The sequence below is a fragment of the Rosa chinensis genome, chromosome 5, assembly GCF_002994745.2.
Source record: "Rosa chinensis cultivar Old Blush chromosome 5, RchiOBHm-V2, whole genome shotgun sequence".
NCBI lineage: Eukaryota > Viridiplantae > Streptophyta > Magnoliopsida > Rosales > Rosaceae > Rosa > Rosa chinensis.
This window is the reverse complement of record NC_037092.1, coordinates 3,306,637-3,330,306: the sequence shown is the minus strand read 5'-3', so window position 1 is coordinate 3,330,306 and position 23,670 is coordinate 3,306,637. Positions and strand designations below refer to the sequence as shown.

The window sequence follows — 23,670 nt, the reverse complement described above, 5'->3', positions numbered from 1 at the left end:
AGCCTAGAAATGTTTAGAAATTTGTTGCTATACCTTATAAACAGAGCCAAAACCACCATGGCCAAGTTCATTGACACGAGAGAAGTGGTCTGTGGCTGCTGTTATTGTGTCAAGATAGAAAAATTGCAATTCTGGGTGTCTCTGGGTTTCCACAAGCTCCTCTGCCTCACCAAAGCCTATGCCTAAACAATAAACAATAATTCTCGACATCATTTTATCCTCGCTGTTCTAACTGCATAAGATCATCACTTTAGTCCATGTTTTCAAGATGCAGATGATCTTGTTGAAGTTCTTTCATGTGATTTATAGATCGATGGAACAAGTATTACCAGCTCATAACAACTAAAGCAGTTTAACTAGTTAATTAAAATAGATAAGAACGTTGACGTCTTTCACCTTTTGTGTTCCTGTTCTTCTTACGCCACCAACATGTAAGCATAATGATTAGTACCAATGCTAGCACAGTAGATAGTATTGGAATAGCCAGCACACCCCTCCTTTCCAAGAAACCTTCTGATCTTCCAACATTTTCCGCTACATAAGAGGGTGACAAATGATTAGTAAACAATGACATAAAAAAACAAGTAATTTTGACATTCAACACTTATATGTAGTTAGTTAAGTTTGCTTCAATTGCAAGCAGATTAGTACCTAACATGGTTGCATTCACACGAACGTAAAGATCTTGTCCAAGCTCTGTGTACACTAAAATGTCCATCAAGTCATCATACCATGTCAAGCAATCAACCCTTCTTTTTCAGTGCTCAAATATGCAGTGCAAGAACAATTTCTTAGGCACTCCTACTCACACTCTTTGTCACTCATTCCTGATTTTAACGATGCTGCTGTCGATGTGTCCTGATATTTAACTCTTGCCACCTTCATAAACCCGTCTCCATCACCACACTTCAACAAACTAGGTCGATTACTCACACATACACCTGACCCATTTCTTTGATTCCAACACCTATAGAATTAGGCACATACCCTGGTAAACAATCACACCAAAACAGCATAGCATTAATGTTGTCAGGGCTACATTTGCTGTTGGCACCACACTGTCCATACCAGTCACACAGGGACTTCGGTTAAGAGTATTCTTCCTTCCATTGAAGGCCACCATCATCCCATGTAAAGCGCTTGTGCACAGAATCAATCACTGTTGCTCTTGTAATTGCATTGGTGTCATCCATGAGATAATAAGTTTCCTCTTGATTAGTGACCACACTAGGCGATGGCCCTAGACTTCGCGAATACTTACTCAAACCCTTGTACATAAAAATTTCAGGGGATGCAATCTGATTTGGATAGAGCCTTAAGGTAGAGTCCCCAATTGCAGGGTCATCTTGTGACTTCCAAGATGTTAAAACCGATTCTTTCCCAGTTTTCCAATTCACCCCAACTTTCATACCTGGAATTAAAGTATCTATAGGATGATCAAAGCTTTGCCATAAAAAGTTTTCATTATTATCATCCTGGAACACAACTAGATTTCCTGTATCTAAAAGCTGTGCAGATAAAGTGCTTATGTTAACATTTTGAACCGACCGCGACACATTAGTAGACCAAATAGGAGTGCTCTCCTTGTTATAAGCATAAAGGACTAGTTCTCCATACCTGTTTATTTTGAGCACACCAGAGGTATCATTGATGGGATTGTTCCTGTTTGCAACCCACACCACTGTTTTATTAGATACTCTAGTCTGAGAATACCAAATTCCAACATACCAGTTGCTAGAATTTCCGGGGCTGAAGAAACACAATTCTAACTTGCTCTGTTTGGACACTAAAACTCCACCATCATCCTTCAGTTGTTCTTGGTTCCATGTTATGGTGTCCCTGGAATCGCAAAATCGGAAGAGGAAGAAGAGAAGCAGAGTTTTGAAGAACATTTTTTGGGCATTTGCAACTTTGTTGGTACGCAACAGTGACATTTTTCTAATTTTTATAGTTGTCTTACGTTGATCTTCTTATTTTCTGAACTTCCCCAATAGTCCAATAGGACACATTTTGTCAATTATGCACAACAAATTGAGAATGAGCTATCTAGAATGGTCTTGGATGTTGATCGAGGAAAAATTGATCGAGTTTTAAACTAAAATGGTCTTGGATGTTGACTATATGATTCATATTATAATGTAATAAAATGATTTTCTTTGCTGAGACTTAATGGAGTATGCACTAACGAAGTATCTGATTTCTTGCTTGTAGGATCATAATATATTATTTTGTTTTCGTTTGACAAAAACAGAAAACTATAAGGGAGAAACGCCAAAACATTCTTTTTAGTCTGCGCCTATGTATGTACCTTTCTTCTATGTATACCTTTTCTTCCGGAACCAGAATGAAACAGCGAGTGATTGTCTACTACTGCAATGCTAATGTATCAATTAAAGGCCAACGGATGTGATAGTACATCACATGATGATAAACTTAATTGTATGCATGCCTAACAAAGCAGTAAATTTAATAACGAACTAAAACCAAAAAGAGTTACGTGTAGTGATATGTTAGCGACAATCACTCTTCTCCATTGAATAGCCAATAATATGGCTATAATGTCCTGCATCCGTTTTGCTATCTTGCATCAGTTTTGATATTGTTATTAATGTAGTTAATACAACATTATTGTCTCATGTAGAACTGATGATACATACTCCTATATATTGTAAAGAATGCAATTGTACAAATCAATGAGAATCTATTTTTACATGGTATCAGTTGTTTAGGGTGTCAAACTTCCCTCCTGTGTCGTGTTCCTCTTTCTCTCCAGCTCCTACTTCCTCCTTTATCATGGCTTCTTCCTTGTCTAATCCTCCTTCCCAAAATACTGCCCAGTTTACCAAACTCAATGACACAAACTACCTGGTATGGCTCCGTCAGGTTAAACCTTACCTTCATGGTGCCAAACTTTGGGGCTATGTCGATGGTTCTATTCCTGAACCCTCTGCCACCACCACCACCGCTGCCACTGACGGCCATCCTGCCACCTCTGTTCCGAATCCCGAGCACGAAAAATGGTTCACCACCAACCAACAAATTATAAGCATCCTCACAACATCATTGACCGAAAACGTAGCTCGTCTTACCATTGGATTTGATACATCCAAGGGGATATGGGACTGCCTCGCCCGCCACTTCTCCCAACGTTCCGTTACCAGCGCCACCAGCCTCAAGCTCCAACTCTTTGATCTTCAAAAGGGCTCCTAATTCGTAGATGCGTATCTTTAACAAGACAAATCCATTGCTGATTCTCTGGCCTCCATCAATCAACCGGTCTCTGATGCTGATCTAGTCGTCGCCACCCTTCATGGGCTTGGTCCAGATTACCTCATGCTCCGTACTGCCCTTGCCTAATTTTAATCCCTACCTGATTTCTCCCACCTCCGTGCTCGCATCCTTGCTTTTGAATCTCAACAGACTCGTTCTTCTGATCCTACCTCAGGCATAGACCTCTTTCATCAAAACCCAGCACCCGAGCCACAGCCCCGTCCTCCCCAAACTCGCCGTGACAGTCACCGACCGCCGTTTGGTGGGCGCAATACCCAGCGTTACCGCCTTGGGGGTGCACGGCCTCAACACAACGCGTTCCATCAAAACTCGAACCCACCTTTCCCTTTAGCTCCTTAGTATGCCCGTCCTACATGGTCCAATGGGCTACTTGATCCAGGCCCACAGTGGTGTTCCAATTGTCAAACAAATCAGCATGCTGTCACTGATTGCCCACATCATTTTTCCGGCCCAACTACCGTTCCTCCATTTGCCTGTGCCCATTTTCTTGGTGAACCGAATTGGTATCCCGATACTGGTGCTACTCACCACATGACAGCCATGCCTCTCCAAAACTCTCAGCCTTATGGTGGCCCACACAATGTTTATATGGGTAACGGTGATACAATGCCGGTTTCCCATTCTAGTACCCTTTCTTTATCATTAGGCAGTTCTCGTTTCTTCTTAGAAACTGTCTTACATATTCCTTCCATTCATAAAAATCTATTGTCTGTCGCTCGTTTCACTCAAGATAATCTTGTTTATTTTCTTTTTGCTCCTAACTTTTATCAAATCCGTTGTTTACGAACCGGTTGTCTATTGTTTCAGGGCCCCTGTAAAGATGGCCTGTATCCACTTCGTTTGTCGTCTGTCCCCACCACCCCTCATGCTCTAGCCACCATTCACTCCTCTCTCTGGCATAATCTTCTGGGTCACCCTTCGTATCTAGTTTTAGCTTCGTTAAAGACTGCTCTTGGATCTTATTCTACATTTAATAATTTTTGTCGTGATTGTGCACTTAGAAAATCACATCAGTTACCCTTCCTTTCCAATAATGTATCTGCTACCACTCTATTTCATATTATTCATAGTGATGTTTGGATGTCCCCCGCTTTGTCTGTTAGTGGCTTTAAATACTATGTTCTTTTCACTGATGAATTCTCCCATTACACTTGGATTTTTCCAATGCGTCGCAAAAATGAGGTCCTTACACACTTCCAAAATTTGGTAGCCATGTTTCTTAATCTCTTTAATGGATCCATAAAATTCCTCCAAAGTGACAATGGCACTGAATATGTCAATAACGCCTTTTCTCATTTTTGTCACTCCTTGGGTATCCAACAACGGTTTTCATGTCCCCATACCCCACAACAAAATGGCCTCGCTGAACGCAAACATCGCCACCGTGATTCGCACTCTTCTTCTCACCTTTGCTGTGCCTCAAAACTTATGGGTTGAGGCCACCTTGACCTCTGTCTATCTCATTAATCTTCTTCGTACCCCTGTACTCAATTGGGATACTCCTCATCATCGTCTCTTCCATACTCCTCCCTCGTATTCTTCCCTTCGTGTCTTTGGATGCTCTTGTTTTCCTCATTTAGGTCCCTATGTTTCCAACAAACTCTCTAGTCGAAGCGTTGAGTGTGTCTTCCTTGGGTATAGTCCTACTCATAAGGGTTATAGGTGTCTTGATCCCAAAACTGGTCGAGTCTATGTCTCCCGTCATGTTTTATTTAACAAAAATCATTTTCCATTTAAAGAATTGCAGGTCCATACTAATACTGATCTACTAGAATTCATCTCCTTGTCCAGTCCATTCTCTCCGCAAGCCCCCCTGCCGAGCCCATTAGCTCCCTCTCTTATTGCCTCAGACGCAGGTCCATCAGCCCCCAGCCTTGGTGCATCGGACGCAAATGCGTCTGTCTTTCTTCAGTCCACCACACCAGCACAACTGCCACATCTGCTCTCTCCTTCCCAGGTGCCCTCCCCTACATTGTCGGTCGATCTGCCATTGCCAACCACCGCCGGTGATTCCGGCGCCTCTCCACTCCCGTCGTCGACGCACACCCGCGTCGCTCCTCTAGCTGCTCATTTACACGCGCCATCCCCAAGCGGTTGCGCCTCAGATTCTCCCTGCTCAAGCCGCGCCTCCTCAGGCCCCAGCGCTTCTAGCAACCCAGCCCGCACCGTCTGGCTCCGGCCTCCCCCACTTCTCCAATTGCCCCGTCCCATGACGCCACTACATCCCCTAGTGTCTCTTCTCAGCCGGTGGCCCCTCCCCTTGTCACCGCTCCTCCTTCGGCCACCGCTCCTCACCCAATCCACCCTATGGTCACCCGCCTTCGCGAAGGAATTGTTCAGCCCCTCGCCCGCACCGATGGTACTGTACGGTATCCCATTCCTCGGGCTCTTCTCACCTTGGTTGATACAGTTGAACCTACTTGCTACTCTCAAGCCTCTCAGAAACCAGAATGGCGTGCAGCTATGACCGAAGAAATCAATGCTCTGTTGAAGAACAACACATGGACTTTGGTGCCTTCCTCCCCCACACAAAATACAGTAGGCTGCAAATGGGTGTTTCGGGTCAAACAGAAGTCTGATGGTTCGGTTGAGTGATACAAGGCTCGTCTTGTTGCCAAGGGTTTTCATCAATAGCAAGGTATTGATTATGATGAAACATTTAGCCCTATGATTAAACCTGCTACTATTCGTACTGTGATTACTCTTGTTGTGTCTCGGGGTTAGTCTCTTCGTCAATTAGATGTCAAGAATGCCTTTCTTCATGGCATTCTTAAGGAAGATGTGTATATGGTTCAGCCACTTGGTTTTGTCGATGATTCTCGCCCCACTCATGTCTGCAAACTCAACAAAGCCCTTTACGGCTTGAAACAGGCACCCCGTGCCTGGTTTCATCGCATGAGTACATTTCTTTTATCTGTTGGGTTCATTCAGAGTATTGCAGACCCTTCTTTGTTTAATTATCAACATGGGCTACACACAATTTACTTTCTGCTATATGTTGATGATATTGTTGTTATGAGCAGCAGTGATTATCTCCTCCAATGTTTTATTGATGCTCTTGGTCGTGGTTTTGACATCAAGGATCTAGGTCCTCTTCATTATTTTCTAGGGTTGCAGGTCACTAAACATTCCCATGGCCTGCCCATAAACCAAATTAAATATGCTCATGATCTTCTCTCCAAACATGATCTCTTGTTCAGCAAGCCTGTCAGCACACCCATGTCTGCCAAGTCTGATCTTACTTCTACTGATGGAGTTATGCTTCCAAATCCTACACTGTATCGTGAGCTTGTTGGGTCCTTACAGTATCTTACCATCACTCGGCTTGATATTGCCTTTGCCGTTAACTTGGTTTCCCAGTTTATGAGTCATCCTCGTGTCCCTCATCTTATAGTTGTCAAGCGCATTCTCCGTTACGTTAAAGGTTCTCTTGGTCATGGTTTGTTGTTCACTCCCCAACGTCAACCGGTTCATCTCTCGGCTTACTCTGATGTTGACTGGGCTGGTTGTCCTGATTGTCGGTTCTCCACATCTGGCTATCTTGTCTATCTTGGTTCCAACCTCATCTCTTGGTGTTCTAAAAAGCAGCCCACCATAGCACGGTCTAGTGCTGAGTCCGAGTATAGATCTCTTGCTCATGCTAGTGCCGAAACAACATGGTTGGGTTATTTATTGTATGAGCTTGGTGCCCAAATTCAGTTTCCAATTTTGCTCCATTGTGATAATCTCAGCACCACCTATATGGATTCCAATCCTGTGTTCCATGCTCGCACGAAACATATTGAGCTTGATTACCACTACGTTCATGAAAAGGTTGCTCGTGGTAGTCACCGAGTTTGCTTCATTCCTTCCAGAGACCAGCTAGCTGACTTGCTAACAAAGCCGCTTCACAAATCTAGTCATCTTCTTTTCTCTTCCAAACTTGTCCATCCAGGACCGCCAAGTTTGAGGGGGGCTGTTAGCGACAATCACTCTTCTCCATTGAATAGCCAATAATATGGCTATAATGTCCTGCATTCGTTTTGCTATCTTGCATCAGTTTTGATATTGTTATTAATGTAGTTAATACAGCATTATTGTCTCATGTAGAACTGATGGTACATACTCCTATATATTGTAAAGAATGCAATTGTACAAATCAATGAAAATCTATTTTTACATGATAATTACAAATAGCAGGAGCTTGTATCATTACCGACCTTCCTCTGCAGTTATTGTCAAGTCGTTTATAGAATATAATCGTATTGGTACTGATGGATCAGCATCAATGCTGGAGGTTCTTCTGAAAACATATGCAGGTTGGTTAGGCGATGGAGGAGATGTTTCACCACTCAACATGAAAACAATGGCAGACATGGCTGGCCTGTCCTTTGATTCTTCTTGCACGCACAAGAGCGCAACTTGAATGCATCTCATGACCTCATCAGAATTATATGACTCCAGATTCGAATCCACAAGTTCTAAGGCTCTGTCTTCTCTCCAGAGTTCCCAAACCTGTAGTTGGATGTATGATTTGAGAAATGGATGAACAAGTACTATGGGTAAATTCATAGAAAAATATGTGCAACTTACGTGTCTTATCAAGTTCATGGAAGGATCCTCTTGAGAAAAACCATTGTTTCTTTTGCCAGTTACAACCTCTAACAAAATGATCCCAAAACTAAAGACATCAGATTTAGTAGAAAATCTGCCAAATACTGCATACTCTGGTGACATATAGCCACTGCATATGAAGAAAAGAAAAAACGTTACAGCCAAACATAGTAAAATGAATATGAAAAGTTACATTATGGTTCTTACTATGTTCCAACAACTCGGTTTGTTTTATCCTGAATTTGGTCCCCGTCAAATATTCTTGCCATGCCAAAATCAGAAATTTTTGGGTTCATTTCAGCATCTAGAAGAACATTACTGGTTTTTAGATCTCTATGGATAATCCTCAATCTTGAGTCTTGGTGAAGATACAGAATCCCACGAGCAATCCCGTTGATAATTTCAAAGCGCTTTTCCCAATCCAAGAAGGACCGTCTTGTGTGATCTACATCAGATATTTGGCCTTTTTGTTACTTTATGATACATATTTTTGAAGCTCTATATGTTATTATCTTAAAATGGCACAAATGAATTAATCTTTACCAAAGACATACCAAAGAGAAATGAGTCCAAGCTTTTGTTCGGCATGTATTCCAGGACTAACATTCGTTCTTTCCCCTTTATACAACAGCCTAAGAGTTTTACGAGATTGCGGTGTTGAAGTCTTGCTATAAGTGCAACTTCATTTTTGAATTCTTCAGTCCCTTGTCCTGATGTTTTAGACAACCTTTTTACAGCTACCTTCTGCTCATTTGGTAACTGACCCTGAAGTTATGGTTTAAGATTAATATAAAATTTTCACTAAATTGTTGATTAGTTAAAGAAGAATAGTATAACACAATCAAATAACCAGAGAAATAGAATTTTGGTGTTCAGAAGAAATCATTCAATTACAAAGTGTTTCAAAATTTGGTCTCACCTTATAAACAGCGCCAAAACCACCTTGGCCGAGTTCATTGACATGAGAGAAGTTATCTGTGGCTGCCATTAGTGTGTTCAGATCAAAAAATTGCAATTCGGGGTGTCTCTTAGTTTCCTCAAGTTCATCCGCCTCCACAATTTCTGCCAAAAGAACTAACAATTATTCTATACACCAATATTTGAACCTCACAGTTCTGACTGCATGACATAATGACTTCAGTGCATTTTCTTAAATGCATTTGATCTTGGAGTTCTTTCATTAATATGACCTACTGCACAACCTTATCAGCTCATGAAAATTAAAGCAGATAACAAATAAAAGTAGATAAGAGCAAATTGTACCTGTTGTATTCCTTTTTTTCTTACGCCACCAGCAAGCGAACATAATGATTAGTACCAGTGCTAGCAGAGAAAAGAGTATTGGAATAGCCAGCATACCCCTTCTTTCCAAGAAACCTTTTGATTTTCTAGAATTCTCAGCTACATATATAAGAGAGTAACAAAGGTTTAGAAAAGCATAAAAAACAAAACAGGAATTGTGATATAAAAACTTATGCCTGATTCCATTGCAAGCGATGTAGTACATTACCTAATTCGATTCGATCCACACGAACATATAGATCTCGTCCAACCTCTGTGTACACTAAAATATCCATCAAATCATCATACCATGTCAAACAATCAGCAACCCCTTTTTCATTTTCAATGCTCATATATGCTGTGCAAGAACAATTTGCCAAGCACTTCTGCCTACACACTTTGTTACTCATACGTGCTTCCAATCGAGCTGCTATTGATATGTCTGGAATTTTAACTCTTGTGACCTTCACAAACCCTTCTTCATTCTCACACTTAGAAACTTCATTTCGCTTACTCACACATCCATCTGACCCATTATTCTGATTCCACTCATTGACAGATTTTGGTTCAAAACCGGGTAGACAGTCACACTCAAACAGACTAATATTGTCAGGGCTACATTTGCTGTTGGCACCACAATGTCCATACCAGTCACACCGGAATGTCGGTACAGCATAGGTTTCCTTCCATTGATGGTCTCCATCACTCCATGTAAGGCGCTGTAACTCTGAACCATTCAAAATTATTCTTGCAATTCCATTGGTGTTATTCAGGAAATAATACGTTTCGTCTTGATTAGTGACCAACGTAGCATATGGCCCTGGATCACTTCGCCAATACTTACTTGAACCTTTATATGTAAAAAATTGGGGGGTTGCAGTCTGATTCAAATAAAGCCTATGTGTATAGTCCCCAGTTCCAGGGTCATCTTGTGACTTCCAGGATGTTAAAGCCCATTCTAGCCCAGTTTTCCGATTCAATCCAAGTCTCATTCCTGGAAGCAGAGTATCTGTAGGATAATCAAAACTTTGCCATATAAAGATATCATTATTATCATCCTGGAACACAACTAAATTTCCTGTATCCAAAAGCTGTGCAGATAAAGTGCTTGTGTTAACATTTTGGACCGACTGCGACACATGTGTAGACCATATAGGAATACTCTCCATGTTGTGAGCATAAAGGACTAGTTCTCCATACCTGTTAAATGTGAGCACACCAGAGGTATCATTGATGGGATTGTTTCTGTTTGCAACCCACACCACTGTTTTTTCAGATACTCTAGTCTGAGAATACCAAATTCCAACATACCGGTAGCTAGAATTTCCAGGGCTGAAGAAACCCAATTCAAACTTGCTTTCTTTGGACACTAAATAGTCACCATCAACATCCTTCAATTGTTCTCCGTTCCCTCTCATGGTGTCCCTGCAAGTGCAGAACTGAAAGAGGAGGAAGAGAAGCAGAGCTTTCAAAACCATTTTCTCTGCATTTTCAATTCTGTAGGAATGAACCAATGGCATCTTGTTTCTCATTTTGAATACTTGAGCTGGTTGATCTTCTGGACAATTCTTCTACTTTGTACTTATCCGACTAGGGTCATTTTTGTCAATAATGCAAGAAAAACGATGACAATAACTCATCTGAAAGCCGTCATTCTCAGCTCAACTGAACTTGTGCCCATGTTGACTGTGACTCGTATTGATAATCTTCTGGGGGTACAATTATTAGCGTAAAGCTACAGCTACTAAATGCAAGAAATACGTATTCCGGGTCAACAACGCATCTACCAATCTTTGATTGTATTTATATATGAAAGGTGAGTTCACTGTTACTACTGTTCATAGAGGGGAGGAAAAGACGATTTTGCCCCTCCTTTTTTTTGTAATCACATCGCTGCCATTCGCCAAACAAAGCCAATCCCACACACTTCTTGCTCGAACCATTTCATGGCTTTGTAATCACATCTGAAGTCGGAAATTTCCAGAAGCCCAAGGCCGCAGAGAGAACAATCCTCCTCGACCCAAATCAGCAGCTGCACCACCATCACCACGCCGTCACCAAACCCACCGCACCACCACCCGTGTCGGAGCCAGGCTCTTCGATCTAATCTTGGTGCGTTTCTCTTATCTTTCTCGCTTTCTGTTTGTGATTTAGGGTTTCAGAAAGATTTAGGGCCTTAATTTTGTTTGATTAGCTTTTAGGGTTAGGGTTACTGAATGGAGGGTTTTCTTGGGTGATTGAATTTGATTATCTCATTTCAGAATTTCAATTCCGAGTTTGTTTAAAGTTAAATTCAGTTAGTCACTTTGCTGTGTTTAGGCTTCATTGAAGAGTTAGCTAATATGATTGATTGAAGCGAACCTTTTGTTTCCAGATTTTGGGTCTATGTCATAAACTTTGTTTTTCCTTTTGAGTTGGGGTTCCTCTAGCCACTCGGGTTTGGTGGTCATAGCAGGTGAAAGACTGCCTTTCACTGTTGCATGGTTTGGGTTTCCAAGGGATTTGCCTGTGAAGATTTTGAGTGTGAGGAAAGAGAAGAAGTTTAGGAAAAGAAAGTAATGAAAATATGAAGATGCGGATGGAGTAGAGGAATCCCATATCTATTTAAGATGATGGGAGGCAGAGGAAGTAGGTAGTATAGAGGGGATTGTTATAGTTGAGTTGATTGCATACATGTAGAGAAAGCATAGAACTGCAACCACAATTTTTATGAACAGAAAGTGAAATGCCACTGGACAACGCTTCAATGTGTGCTGTTGTGATATGAATTTCATATGTGTGTGGGTCCTTTATATTTGCTACTTCCTTTCTTCTTCTCTTCTCAGTAGTTCATTAATCAATAATAAATGGTAAGCGTTTTCTATTTTAGAGATTTTCATCAAGTCTGCTGTTCTTCAATCCTAATGTAACTATGATCTTAAAGTCTGCTGTTAGAAGTTTTAGACTGTAATGCATCTGTTACCTCAATATGATAATGTCCTTAAATCTGTTTTAGTGTTGCCTCACGTTGTCTGGAGAAGATAGACCCTATTTTTCTGGCATTGCAAGTGACAAATCATACGTAGTGGTAGCTAAAATTGAAAATTGAAACACAAAAAGTACAGGCATAGTTGGGAATTGTTCTTACGCTTCTGAAGGTTGGGCTAACTTGGTTCACTTTTAATGGGTCATACTCATACCTTCTGCTCAGTTTAACATTGTGGAGTAGATTATTAGCCACGGAAATTCTACAGTCCTTTCATCTTTAATGGAAAAAGTCTGCGCAGAGCCGGAGAATTTGGAGGCTCAAGTCAAATTAAATTAATGGCACTTAGGAGTTGGGATTTTTTAGCATTTTTTTTTTTTTGGTCTAGACCTTTTAGTACGTTTAACTATTTGTTTTTATCTAAGTGATACAGAGCAAAACTGAAATAAACTTGAGTTTTATGTAAGCTGCTCTCTTCTTTTCTGAGCGTAAACTTGAACTTCCTAATATCCCATGATGTTATAGTACTACTTTTCCTTTTCTTTTTTCTTTTTCTTTTTTCAAGCAGTAAAATGGGGGTGGAAGACTGGAAGTTATACATATCATATATTAATTTAAGGATTAATTGCATGGAAGTATGGAACTAGATTCCTAGAAGTAGTCGAAAAGGCTTAAAGCTTCCCAGCTTTTATTATACATATCATACCAGTCCCACATGCAAAGGGATGATCCATTATGCCTCGGGAAGGTAGGCATCAACCTTTTTATTGAGAATGAGAACAAAGTCCAGATACTTATTTAGTTTTGATTGAGTTTTTTTTTCCTCAATTTTATGTATCTCTGATTTCTAGGAACTTTGAAATCGGAGACTTTTAGTCCAGTTTCAGAATCCCAGCAACCAAAAGAAGCATTACTTTTTTCCTAACCAAATGTTAATTGGAATGGAACAACTGAACCAATTGCTTTAGCAAGGTCTGTAGTCCTTTAGGCTTAAAAATTGATATTAGACTCAACACTGGAAAGTCTGTTATTCTAAGTGAAAATCCACATGGGTTTACAATATATTAGACTTATTCTACATCAAGGTTTGCACTATTTGAATTAGATTAACTCCCCTCCCGCTCCCGTTCCCCAACTGATCTGTATCAGATGAAATAGTCTGTTAGTGTTAATTGTTGAAATGAAATCAGACAATCCACTGTTCTGGTGCAAAGGTATCATAAGGTGGAACTTTGGCTAAACTTTGCAACCAATTATAATTATAGGGTTTAGATAGAAATAGGGAATAAGAGAAACCTGTGGGCAGTGTAGTGTGTATGCCTTTATGCATTGGTGATAAACATGAAATTCTAACCTTCATATACTCTGAACGCTAAATGAATCAGATATTTGTATATGTCTAACTTCTGATATCAAAACTAAGTCTCCTTTATTTGTCTAAAAATCAATTGATCTAAAATTAATTTTCCATAATTTGCAGTGTTTGCAAAACCACAGGCAATGCAATAGAAAAGAGAAGAAGGCAAATCAGTTTGATCTGCAATTTCACAAGTAAGACTTCAATCTTTTACTCTCTGTCTTTTCTAATCTAAGTACATTGCTTGCTTTCAAAAATTATCAAGTAGTTGGTCCTGTGTTCGCCGGATTGAGAGGCCACAAATGTGACTGTCTTGGCCATTTATCTTTTTTTTTTTTTTTTTTTAGTTTATTTATTTATTTTCTTCTTCTTACAGATAGATTACATTGAGTTTAATTTTAGTTATTTTACAATGGGTTTTGCCATTTTATGGTTTCTAACTTCTGATATCAAAACTAGGTCTCTATTTGTCTAAAAATCAATTTATCTAAAATTAATTTTCCATAATTTGCAGTCTTTGCAAAACCTTGGGCACTGCAATAGAGAAGAGAAGAAGGCAAATCAGTTTGATCTCCAATTTTACAAGTGAGAGGCCATCAAGCTGTACCACATCGATCTGGCTCTGAGATACAGAGGTTGGGTTGAAAACGAGTACGAAATTTCACCATTTACGGGAACCGGAGAATCTCACTGTTTTTGCTTCCTTCATTGGTGAATCCGACCAGTAATGGTTTCCGTTATTGATTTGGGTTCAAAATATTGGTGTTTGGTGATTGAGTTTAGGGATTGGCTTTGTCCTGCAAGTATCGGAACTTTTGATGGGGAAACAATTGGTTTTTTTTTTTTTTTGTGGTGGTTTTCATCGTATGAACTGGTATATTGTTCTCAGTGGTTTCTTACTGTTTATTGGTGGTTTAGGATGGGAGGGGTTGATAACCATTTTAGTATTATTTGATTTAAGCTATCGTTGTTTATAGACATTGAAAATAAAGATAATCAGGAAATGTATTTAAAGTGATGACTGCTTATTGAAATTTGTTTGGTAGAGAAGGTTGTTTTTTTCAAGAGTGGGTTTTTCATTTTGGTTGGTCTATTGGTAAGAGAAGCAGTTTTGTGATTCAGTAGTGAATTTAATTCTTGCGTTATCATCTTTATCTGTGTCTGTGTTTTGTTGTTTAGTACATGGTTCTAAGCTTACTATTCTACAGATATTATGCAAATCAGCTGCAGAATTTCCCCATATTACTTCTAAGCTTACTATTCTACAGATATTATGCAAATCAGCTGCAGAATCCTCAAATCTAGAAAACCAACTAAACAATTCCATGAATTTCATAAGCATATATAGGAATAGCTAGATGTAAACGATAATGAAGTCACAACAACTTCAAAATTTCATGATCATATCAACTTCTCTAGCTCTTGATATAATTCCATATTAGATTGAGCAAATTTGTCAAATATGCATTGTGGAATTTAATGTTCAACCATTTTACCTTGCAGGGACTGAGATTGGTAGAACTTTAGACCGGCAATGATGCACTGGACCTTAGGAGAGATCCAAGATTTTGGTCAATTTTTGGAGGAAGCTTCAGCTTTGTTTCAAAAGAAGTGGCTGCTAAAATTTTGATCAAAATTGTTTCATTCAGTTATCTAAAATTCTGCTCGGGTGAGTTTTTTCTTACTAAATTTTGTGTTAACATGTGAATGAAAATAATTTGGCTTTAAGTTTCAATTCGAATGGAGATCCTGCGGCAAAGTGCGGGTCAAAATTTCTAGTAATTATGTGAGCAAAAACGTGCCTCATACCAACCTTCCTCTCTACTAATTGTCAAGCTATTCACAGCATATAATCCTTTTGGATTAAATGGATCGCATCATGGCTAGAAAGCTTTTTGAAGACGAATGCTGGCTGTTGAGCAGATGGTGGGGATGCTTCACCACTTAACATGAAAAAAAACAGCTTACATGGTTGGTCGTCCATTTGAATCCTCTTCTACACGCAACAACCCAACTTTAATACATCTCAACACTTCATTAGGCTGATATGACTCTAGTGATGAGTCCAACATTTCTAAGGCTCTGTCTTCTCTCAACAACTGGCAGACCTGTAGTTGAAAGGATTATTTGAAAGATCATAGGGATGACTAACTTCTTTAGCATGGTTCGTTACTCACATATCCTATCAAGTTCATGGAATGATCCTCTTGAAGACCGCTACTTTTCTTGCCACTTAGAATCTCCAATAGTATGATCCCAAAACTAAAGACATCGGATTTTGTGAAAAAAATTCCAAATACAACATACTCTGGTGACATATAGCCACTGCATATGAAGAAAACACAATGTTACAACCAAAATGCATTGTCGAATGAATATGAAAGGTGATTTAGTCAAGTAGTATGAGCGTGCAAGTTTTAGTCTTACTATGTTCCAACAACTCTGTTTGTCTTCTCCAGGGGTTGGTCGCCATGGAATATTCTTGCCATGCCAAAATATGAAATTTTTGGGTTCATTTCAGCATCTAGAAGAACATTGCTGGTTTTCAGATCTCTGTGGATAATCCACAGTCTCGAGTCTTGGTGAAGATAAAGAAGTCTGCGAGCAATCCCATTGATAGTTTCAAGGCGCTCGTTCCAATCTAAGGATGTGCTTCTTCTATGATCTATATCAAGAGATTTGGGTTTTATGTCAATAAATGGGGTACATGTTTATTGGTCGTAGCTACATTTCCTCATGTCTTTGGATAAGGCATATACAAATGTAAATTTGCTAGAGTGATACCAAAAAGAAAGGAGTCCAAGTTACTGTATGGCATGTATTCCAGGATTAACATCCTTTCTTCTCCCTTTATACAACATCCCAACAGTTTCACAAGATTCCTGTGTTGAAGTCTACCTATTCATTTTTGAATTCTTCAATCCCTTGTCCTGAATTTTTGGACAATCTTTTTACAGCAATCTTCTTGTTGTCTGGTAACTAACCCTGAAGTTATGATTCAGAATGAATACACATCATCACTTTTAAGGAGTAATTATAGTGTGATTACTTGAGTAAAAGAAAAGGTTAGACCAGCACTGAGAAACAGACCAACATCATTTTCAACTACAAAGAAGAAATTGCCCAATTATGGTGATATGCAACTTACCTTATAGACTGAGCCAAAACCACCTTGGTCAAGTTCATTGACTGGAGAGAAGTTTTCCGTGGCATCTTTTAGTGTGTTCAGATCGCAAAACTGTAATTCTGGGTGTCTCCTCGTTTCCTGAAGTTCATCGGCCTCTGTAAAATCGTTGATTACAAAAAAATAAAATTAATAAAAAAAAAACTACATCATTTGCTGCTCAATGTTATAACTGGCAATGGCATTGAAAATGCTTCAATATGTATCCTGTTCAAGTTGAGTGATTTCATGTGATTTACAAACTACACAATCTGTAATGCTAATAGCACAGAATTTAAAGGCCCATATATATAAATACTTTTCTTTCTTGGTTAAGGAACATAAATTCCAAATATATGAGAGTATGAAAACTTTTCATACCTTCTGTTTTCCTCTTAAGCCAATGACCAGTACCAATGGCAGAAGAACAGACAATATTGGAACAGTCAGCATCACCCTCCTTCCAAAGAAGCCTTTTGATTTTCTGGCATTCTCAGCTACATATAACAGTTTGACAAAGAATTAGAAAGCCATGACTAGGAGATATTACCTGGACAAACAACCAGTCCAGTCATTTTCACAGATTCTCTTGAATAAAAAAAAATTAATTGAAATTTCTTCATTTGCAAGTTAGTACCTGACTCCATATGATCTACATGAACATAAAGATCTCATCCCACTGCAGTGTGCTCTGTGATGTCCAGCAACTCACCATACCATGTCAAGCAATCAATGCGCCCTTCAATGTCCATGCTCATATATGCCGTGCAAGAACAATTTCTTAAGCAGTGCTGCTTGCACTTTTTGGCACTCATAATTCTTTCCTACCTTGCAGATTTGGATGTGTCTGGCTCCTTGACTTTTACCATCTGCACAAACCCTTCTCCATTCCCACACTTTGACACTTCAACTCGCTTACTGACACATCCATCTGACCCATTTCTCTGATTCCAATCATTTAAAGACTTCAGTTCATACCCTGGTAAATCATACTCGAACATCTTGGCATTGTCAGGGCTGCATTAACTGTTGGCACCACACTGTCCATACCACATATTAGTATTGTACTGGTTCCTGACAAAATTAATCCCAGAATAATCACTTCTCCAATACCGGTGTGTACCTTTGTATATCAAAAATTCATGGATTGCAGTTTGATTTGAATACAGCCTATCGGTATAGTCCCCGGCTTCAGGGTCATCTTGTGACTTCCAAGATGTTATAATCCATTCTAGCCCAGTTTCCCAATTATCCCCACTTTCATACCTGGGATTAGAGTATCTGTAAGATAATCAAAACTTTGCCATATAAATATCCTAGTTTTATCATCCTGGAAGAGAACTAAATTTCCTGTATCTAAAAGCTGTGCAGATAAAGTGCTTGAGTTTTGGACCAACTGCGACACATTTGTGTACCACATAGGAATACTCTCCATGTTATGAGCATAGAGCACTAGTCCTCCATACCTGCTTATTGTGAGGATACCAGAGGTATCACAGATGGGATTGTTCCTATTTGCAACCCACACAAGTATACAACTGTTTGTTCAGATATCTTAGACTTAGAATACCAAATTCCAACGTACCGGTTGCTAGAGTTGCCGGGCTGAAGAAACGCAACTCAAAGTTGCTTTCTTTGGACACTAAAAGGTCACCATCCTTCACTTGTTCTTCATTCCATCTACTGATACCCCTGGAAATGCAAAATGAAAAGTGGCAGAACAGAAGTAAGGCTTTCAGTAACATTTTATGGGCATTTGCATATATGAATTGGTGATCATCCACTTATGTTCTGTCATTTGGTGTGTTATACAAAGTTACATACATCGGCAATGCTGATACATTGAATTTGTGCCAAGGAGGCTATTAGCTCAGCGCCTTGTCAATCAAAAGTCCAATTATGTCTAGCAAGGAGTCTTCATGACTATGAATCGATACTTGTTAACTAATTTTTACTTGGCTTGCAATCTTGGGAACTTAAGATAATCAAACATGGTTCATTTATAAATTAACACTTGTTTAATATCTTTGGTTAGATATCTATGGCATTAAAACTGGATATTTTAAGGAATTTTTTATTGGTAATGATCAAGGGGATTTTGATAGTTCATATGAAGGTTCCATGCTACTACTACATATACAAGATTGTTCTCTCTTTTTGGAGATGAAGGTATATTCAGAGAATGATAAGAATTGCAGACTTGGACTCTGAAAAGAGACAGTTCTGTCCAAGTCTCTAGGGAATTGGCCAAAAAGCAAAAAGCTGATATTGCATGAAGAAACAATATTTTTGATTTTCAATCATGAGGAGGAGGTACAAGTAATAGGTTCAGTTTAAGAGGAATCATAATCTTAAGCTTCTCATAAGATATATAGGTTGATCAACAACACATACACAATCAAAGACAGCATCAATCAATAGAAAACTAGTTAGGTACTTGTGGTTACCTCAAGAGTAAAGTTAATGAGGATTTTAGCACTCCTATTGTAAGTGATACTGTGTAAAATGTATCATTCTGCATAATATTTTTTTTTCCTTCTTGAGACTGATAGTTCTGTTTAAGTTACTCTCATGATAACAAGTTCTCTTTCTCTGTATAGATAGTCTAAAAAAAGAAACACTGAATGTTCAAGAAGCCAAATGAATGCATGTGATAACTCACCTTGACTGTTCTTCCTGAACTTGGCTTTTGCGCACAGTCTTCCTCTTTCACAATCACCACCGACTGAAAAGTTTCAATCTGTTGGTTTGTCAACGTTTACATGTCTCCATCTCAACCATAAACCATGGAGCTTTCTGCTTTATTGGCTAGCCTGGAACAGTGGACCGATCTTTGAACGAGCCGATGAGCCACCATTATACAGCAAATGACTCCCTCCTGCAATAATCAAATATATATATATATATATATATATATATATATTCATAGAGTTCAATAGTATGTATTGGTTTAAAGGGTTCATTAGCTTAAAAAGTGTGAAAGGAAAGACACCAACTACCTTGAATTTCTATGACTACTTTGTCCAAAGAGGGGATTTTTAATTTGTAAGACCCAGGTCACCGCTGAGAAATATGTATGATAGTGCGAGGGGTTAAGCATTGTATAAGAAAAGATTTAAAGTGACTAACTAATACACGAGTGGTTGAAGGCATCTAAGTTCGTGATAAAATTCCTAAGTGGATTTCAAGCTGTAAAAGCACAGCAGCACCAAAAAATTGACGACAGCTACCATCATCTTAATTTTCTTTGAGAATTCAAACGACAACGTTCCAAGTTTCAAAATCTCAGACGTTTCTAGTGGTGCAGTCATTTTCTTTCCTCAATTCCCAAGCTTTGTGATATTGACAGGTATATTAGACATATTGATAAAGCCTTAACCTTTTGCATATGTTTTTGACTCGGAGACTAATATCCCACCACCTGTTCAAAGTCTTAAAGGGTGTGAGGGTGCACAATTGCATGCTAATCTATCATATTTCTATGACCATATTTTCTCCCATTTGGACCTTGTGGTGGTCCCGAATTATTTTTAAATAAACACAGATAGTGAATGTGATTAACCTCACCATCCAGCGAAACAAGGCTCCTTTCAGCAACCATATGATCTGTTCCTGCAATTATGAAATTTCCAAAAGGTCTGTTGAATGCATTATTGCTTCAGCTCCTTCTTCTCCAGATCTCCACTGCTTTAGACACCATCAGTTTTGATCAATCCATTAAAGACGGCGAGTTTCTGATCTCGAAAAATGAAACCTTTGTGCTTGGATTCTTTAGTCCCGGCACTTCTAGCAACCGGTACGTTGGTATATGGTACAAGTTTTCAGATGATATGGTTGTTTGGGTGGCAAATAGAGACAACCCTGTCAATGACACCACAGGAATCCTCACACTTGGTTCTGATGGAAATCTAGTACTACTTCGAAACAACAGCCTAGGCCTACCTCTCTGGTCAACAAGCGTTTCTGTCTCATCATCAAGTAAAAACACTATAGCAGCACAGCTACTGGATTCAGGAAACTTTGTTTTGGTCCAACAAGAAAGCCAGAACGTTTTATGGCAAAGCTCTGATCATCCTACACATATTCTTCTTGCAAGTATGAAAATTGGGTTGGACAGGAAAAGGGGCATCGATCGCTATATGACTTCTTGGAACTCAAACAATGACCCGGGGACTGGGAATTGTTCGTTGAGGATGGAACCAAATGGGTCTCCACAGTTGATCTTGTACAAGAATGAGGCAAAGTTGTGGCGGTCGGGTCAATGGAATGGGATTCAGTGGGGTGGCATACCAGGAATGACCCCCAACAATGTGTTCAGCATTAGTTTTATCAACAATCAAGATGAAGTTACTGTGACATGGAAAGTTCTTGACCCTTCAATTTTCTCTGTTATAACGGTAGATGGGTCTGGACAGATACAACAGCTAATATGGCAGGGACAGCAGCAAGGTTGGGTTGCAGTTTGGTCAGACCCAATAGATGCTTGTGACAGGTATGGGAAGTGCGGTCCATTCGGGAATTGCGATCCCTACACAGTCAGTGGGTTCAATTGTACATGTTTTCCGGGATATGAACCCAACTCACCTCAAGATTGGGATATAAGGGATGGATCAGGTGGGTGCAAGAGACAGGAGGGGTCAATATCCATGTGTAGAAATGGCGAAGGGTTTGTGAAGATGGATCATGTGAAGGTTCCAGATACTTCTGCAATCAAATTAGAGAGGAGTTTGAGTTTGGAAGCGTGTGAGAAGGAGTGTTTGAGTAACTGCTCGTGCTTGGCGTATGCGGTTGCAGATGTGAGGAATGGTGGGAGTGGATGCATGACATGGTATGGAGATCTGATGGATACTAAGCAATTTACAGAAGGAGGGGAAGCTTTGTATGTAAGAGCTGATGCATTAGTTTCAGGTACTCTATTTACCAAGGAATAACTTAAGAAAAATACTAGTTAAACTATTAGTAAGTAGTTTTTTCTATTTTCAGCTCAGTATACAAAGAAGTCAGGAGGAGATTCCTCTGCCAACAATAAGAGACTAGCTATTATATTGGGAGTGTCAATTTCTGTTACCTCATTTCTCATCATTGCTGTTTTATGTTGGTTTAAGAGAAGGAGAAATAAAGGTATGAAAAGATTTACCCTTTAACCCATCTTGTAAATTCATTTTACAGCTTTCTTTCGGCTCAAGTTTCAATTGGATGTGCACGTCTTATGCCAGTACTGTCATTGTTGTAAATCATTTCCTAGACGATATACTAATTGCTTTAGAAAATGATTTGGATTTTACATAGAATTCTGTTTGTTACTTCTTAAAATAGCAAAATTGGTATGAGTGAAACAGGGAGAAGAGAACAACCGAAATTGCTGAATGATATTGCTTCTGGTTCAAGGAGCCGTGAAGATTTGCCAATTGAAAATGATGTTGATGAACAGAGAGGAAAGGCAGATTTACCTTTTTTTTATTTAAGCACCATAGTTGAAGCCACAGAGGAGTTCTCTTCTGCTAACATGCTTGGACATGGTGGCTTTGGCATAGTGTATAAGGTACTTTCCCTGAAACATTGTGATCGATCATCTCAGTCCAGTGATAAATTCACATTATGAATCATCAAAGTGATCAGAAATTTTCATAACATTTTGAGTCTGGACTGTGATTTCAGGGAAGTCTACCTGATGGACAGGAAATAGCTGTCAAAAGATTATCAAGAAATTCAGGACAAGGTGTAGAAGAATTCAAGAATGAAGTAAAGCTTATAGCAAAACTACAACATAGAAATCTTGTGAGGCTTTTTGGTTGCTGCATAGATAAAGAAGAGCGAATGTTAATCTATGAATACATGCCAAACCGAAGCTTGGACTTGTTCATTTTTGGTATGCAATCTCTACAAACTGCTATATACTTTCACATAACACATACTGTCATCAGATATCAATTGCACTTTCATCATGCATCATCTGATAAAGCTATCATGTTCTGGTTCTAGATAAAAACAAAAGGTCATTGTTGGACTGGGGAAAGCGGTTTCAAATTATTATCGGGATTGCTCGGGGAGTCCTATATCTTCATCAAGATTCGAGACTGAAAATAATCCATAGGGATCTGAAAGCAAGCAATGTGTTATTGGATTCATCAATGAACCCAAAAATATCAGATTTTGGCATGGCAAGAATGTTTGGAGATGACCAAATCGAAGCAAATACAAACAGAGTCGTGGGAACATAGTAAATCTCTCTCTATCTGTCTCAATTCCAAACCATATACATAAACACATGATTTACAAATGAAATAGAGATGGAATCAATAGTATTTACGTACCAATTCTGTGCCATTGCAGTGGTTACATGTCACCCGAGTATGCTATGGATGGACTGTATTCAACAAAATCTGATGTGTTTAGCTTTGGAGTCTTAGCACTGGAGATCATTTGTGGCAAGAAGAACAATTTCCAATTCGAAGATTCCTATCTGAATTTGGTTGGACAAGTAAGTATACAAATATTGATTTCAGATTATAAACTTGCCTTATAAATAGTCAATCTAAATATTATGCTCAAACATTTCAGTTATGGGACTTGTGGATAGAGGGAAAAGCCTTGGATATAGTTGACTCTTCGTTGGGTCAGTCATACCCTACTCATGAAGTTATGAGATGCATCCAAATTGGGCTTTTATGTGTGCAAGAAAATGCAATAGATCGACCAACAATGTTGGATGTTGTATTCATGCTGGGGAATGAAACTACTCTACTGCGTCCGAAAAAGGCAGCATTTAGTTTCAAGAACAGTGCCCCAGATTCTTCAACATCTAGGGGAGCTTCTTCTGTAAATGATGTAACAGTTACAGTTATAGAAGCTCGTTGAGTTTCCAGGATTATATAAAATTAAATTTGACATTAACTTTTAACTGTTTCTACGTAATCAAATAGAGAATTCTTTGTACATGAAGATTATTTGTCAAGGGGGCACATTATAGTTCCAACTGATCTTCCTGTCTTTAACATAAGCGCTTCACACAAAATTGTT

The 23,670-nt window shown here is 39.1% G+C and overlaps 3 protein-coding genes and 2 long non-coding RNA genes across 17 annotated transcripts; 2 read left to right on the top strand and 3 right to left on the bottom strand.

The window, feature by feature from the left end:
* Positions 1 to 1,088: 1,088 nt before the first annotated feature.
* Positions 1,089 to 1,934, bottom strand: LOC112166068 (G-type lectin S-receptor-like serine/threonine-protein kinase RKS1). The gene has a single exon (XM_040519643.1). It carries the CDS (start codon positions 1,932 to 1,934, stop codon positions 1,089 to 1,091), a length of 846 nt encoding a protein of 281 aa, XP_040375577.1.
* A 248-nt stretch (positions 1,935 to 2,182) lies between these two features.
* Positions 2,183 to 10,747, bottom strand: LOC112166050 (G-type lectin S-receptor-like serine/threonine-protein kinase RKS1). Of its 4 annotated transcripts, XM_024302807.2 has the most exons (9): positions 10,366 to 10,496; positions 9,395 to 10,174; positions 9,148 to 9,285; positions 8,804 to 8,946; positions 8,439 to 8,649; positions 8,092 to 8,329; positions 7,864 to 8,014; positions 7,491 to 7,785; positions 6,313 to 7,292 (listed from the first exon to the last, which is right to left on the bottom strand). In XM_024302807.2, exons 1-9 carry the CDS (start codon positions 10,472 to 10,474, stop codon positions 7,165 to 7,167), a joined length of 2,193 nt encoding a protein of 730 aa, XP_024158575.2. In that variant the 5' UTR covers positions 10,475 to 10,496; the 3' UTR covers positions 6,313 to 7,164. The 4 variants fall into 4 exon arrangements, with proteins under 4 accessions (XP_024158574.1, XP_024158575.2, XP_040362216.1 ...); XM_024302806.2 differs by lacking the exon at positions 6,313 to 7,292 and adding an exon at positions 2,183 to 2,508 and having other exon boundaries at positions 7,457 to 7,785; positions 9,395 to 10,745; XM_040506282.1 differs by having other exon boundaries at positions 6,314 to 7,292; positions 9,395 to 10,747.
* A 336-nt stretch (positions 10,748 to 11,083) lies between these two features.
* LOC112166065 lies at positions 11,084 to 16,364 on the top strand. 5 transcript variants are annotated; one of them, XR_005799755.1, is made up of 5 exons: positions 11,084 to 11,277; positions 13,611 to 13,681; positions 14,002 to 14,138; positions 14,991 to 15,871; positions 15,947 to 16,364. It is a non-coding gene; the product is annotated as an uncharacterized LOC112166065 (long non-coding RNA). The 5 variants fall into 5 exon arrangements; XR_005799757.1 differs by having other exon boundaries at positions 11,092 to 11,277; positions 14,991 to 15,156; XR_005799758.1 differs by lacking the exon at positions 15,947 to 16,364 and having other exon boundaries at positions 11,092 to 11,277; positions 14,991 to 15,156; positions 15,334 to 15,437.
* On the bottom strand, positions 15,700 to 23,105 carry LOC112202914. Of its 6 annotated transcripts, XR_005799761.1 has the most exons (9): positions 22,965 to 23,105; positions 22,101 to 22,201; positions 19,313 to 19,528; positions 18,236 to 18,342; positions 17,288 to 18,116; positions 17,032 to 17,147; positions 16,636 to 16,769; positions 15,915 to 16,472; positions 15,700 to 15,812 (listed from the first exon to the last, which is right to left on the bottom strand). It is a non-coding gene; the product is annotated as an uncharacterized LOC112202914 (long non-coding RNA). The 6 variants fall into 6 exon arrangements; XR_005799762.1 differs by lacking the exon at positions 15,700 to 15,812 and having other exon boundaries at positions 16,330 to 16,472; positions 17,032 to 17,200; positions 22,965 to 23,104; XR_005799763.1 differs by lacking the exon at positions 15,700 to 15,812 and having other exon boundaries at positions 16,330 to 16,472; positions 17,288 to 17,931; positions 22,965 to 23,102.
* On the top strand, positions 20,093 to 23,586 carry LOC112166045 (G-type lectin S-receptor-like serine/threonine-protein kinase At1g11410). Its single transcript, XM_024302797.2, has 7 exons — positions 20,093 to 21,558; positions 21,634 to 21,771; positions 21,990 to 22,192; positions 22,309 to 22,519; positions 22,633 to 22,870; positions 22,984 to 23,131; positions 23,212 to 23,586. The coding sequence occupies exons 1-7, from the start codon at positions 20,271 to 20,273 to the stop codon at positions 23,506 to 23,508; spliced, it is 2,523 nt and encodes an 840-aa protein (XP_024158565.1). The 5' UTR covers positions 20,093 to 20,270; the 3' UTR covers positions 23,509 to 23,586.
* Positions 23,587 to 23,670: the final 84 nt, after the last annotated feature.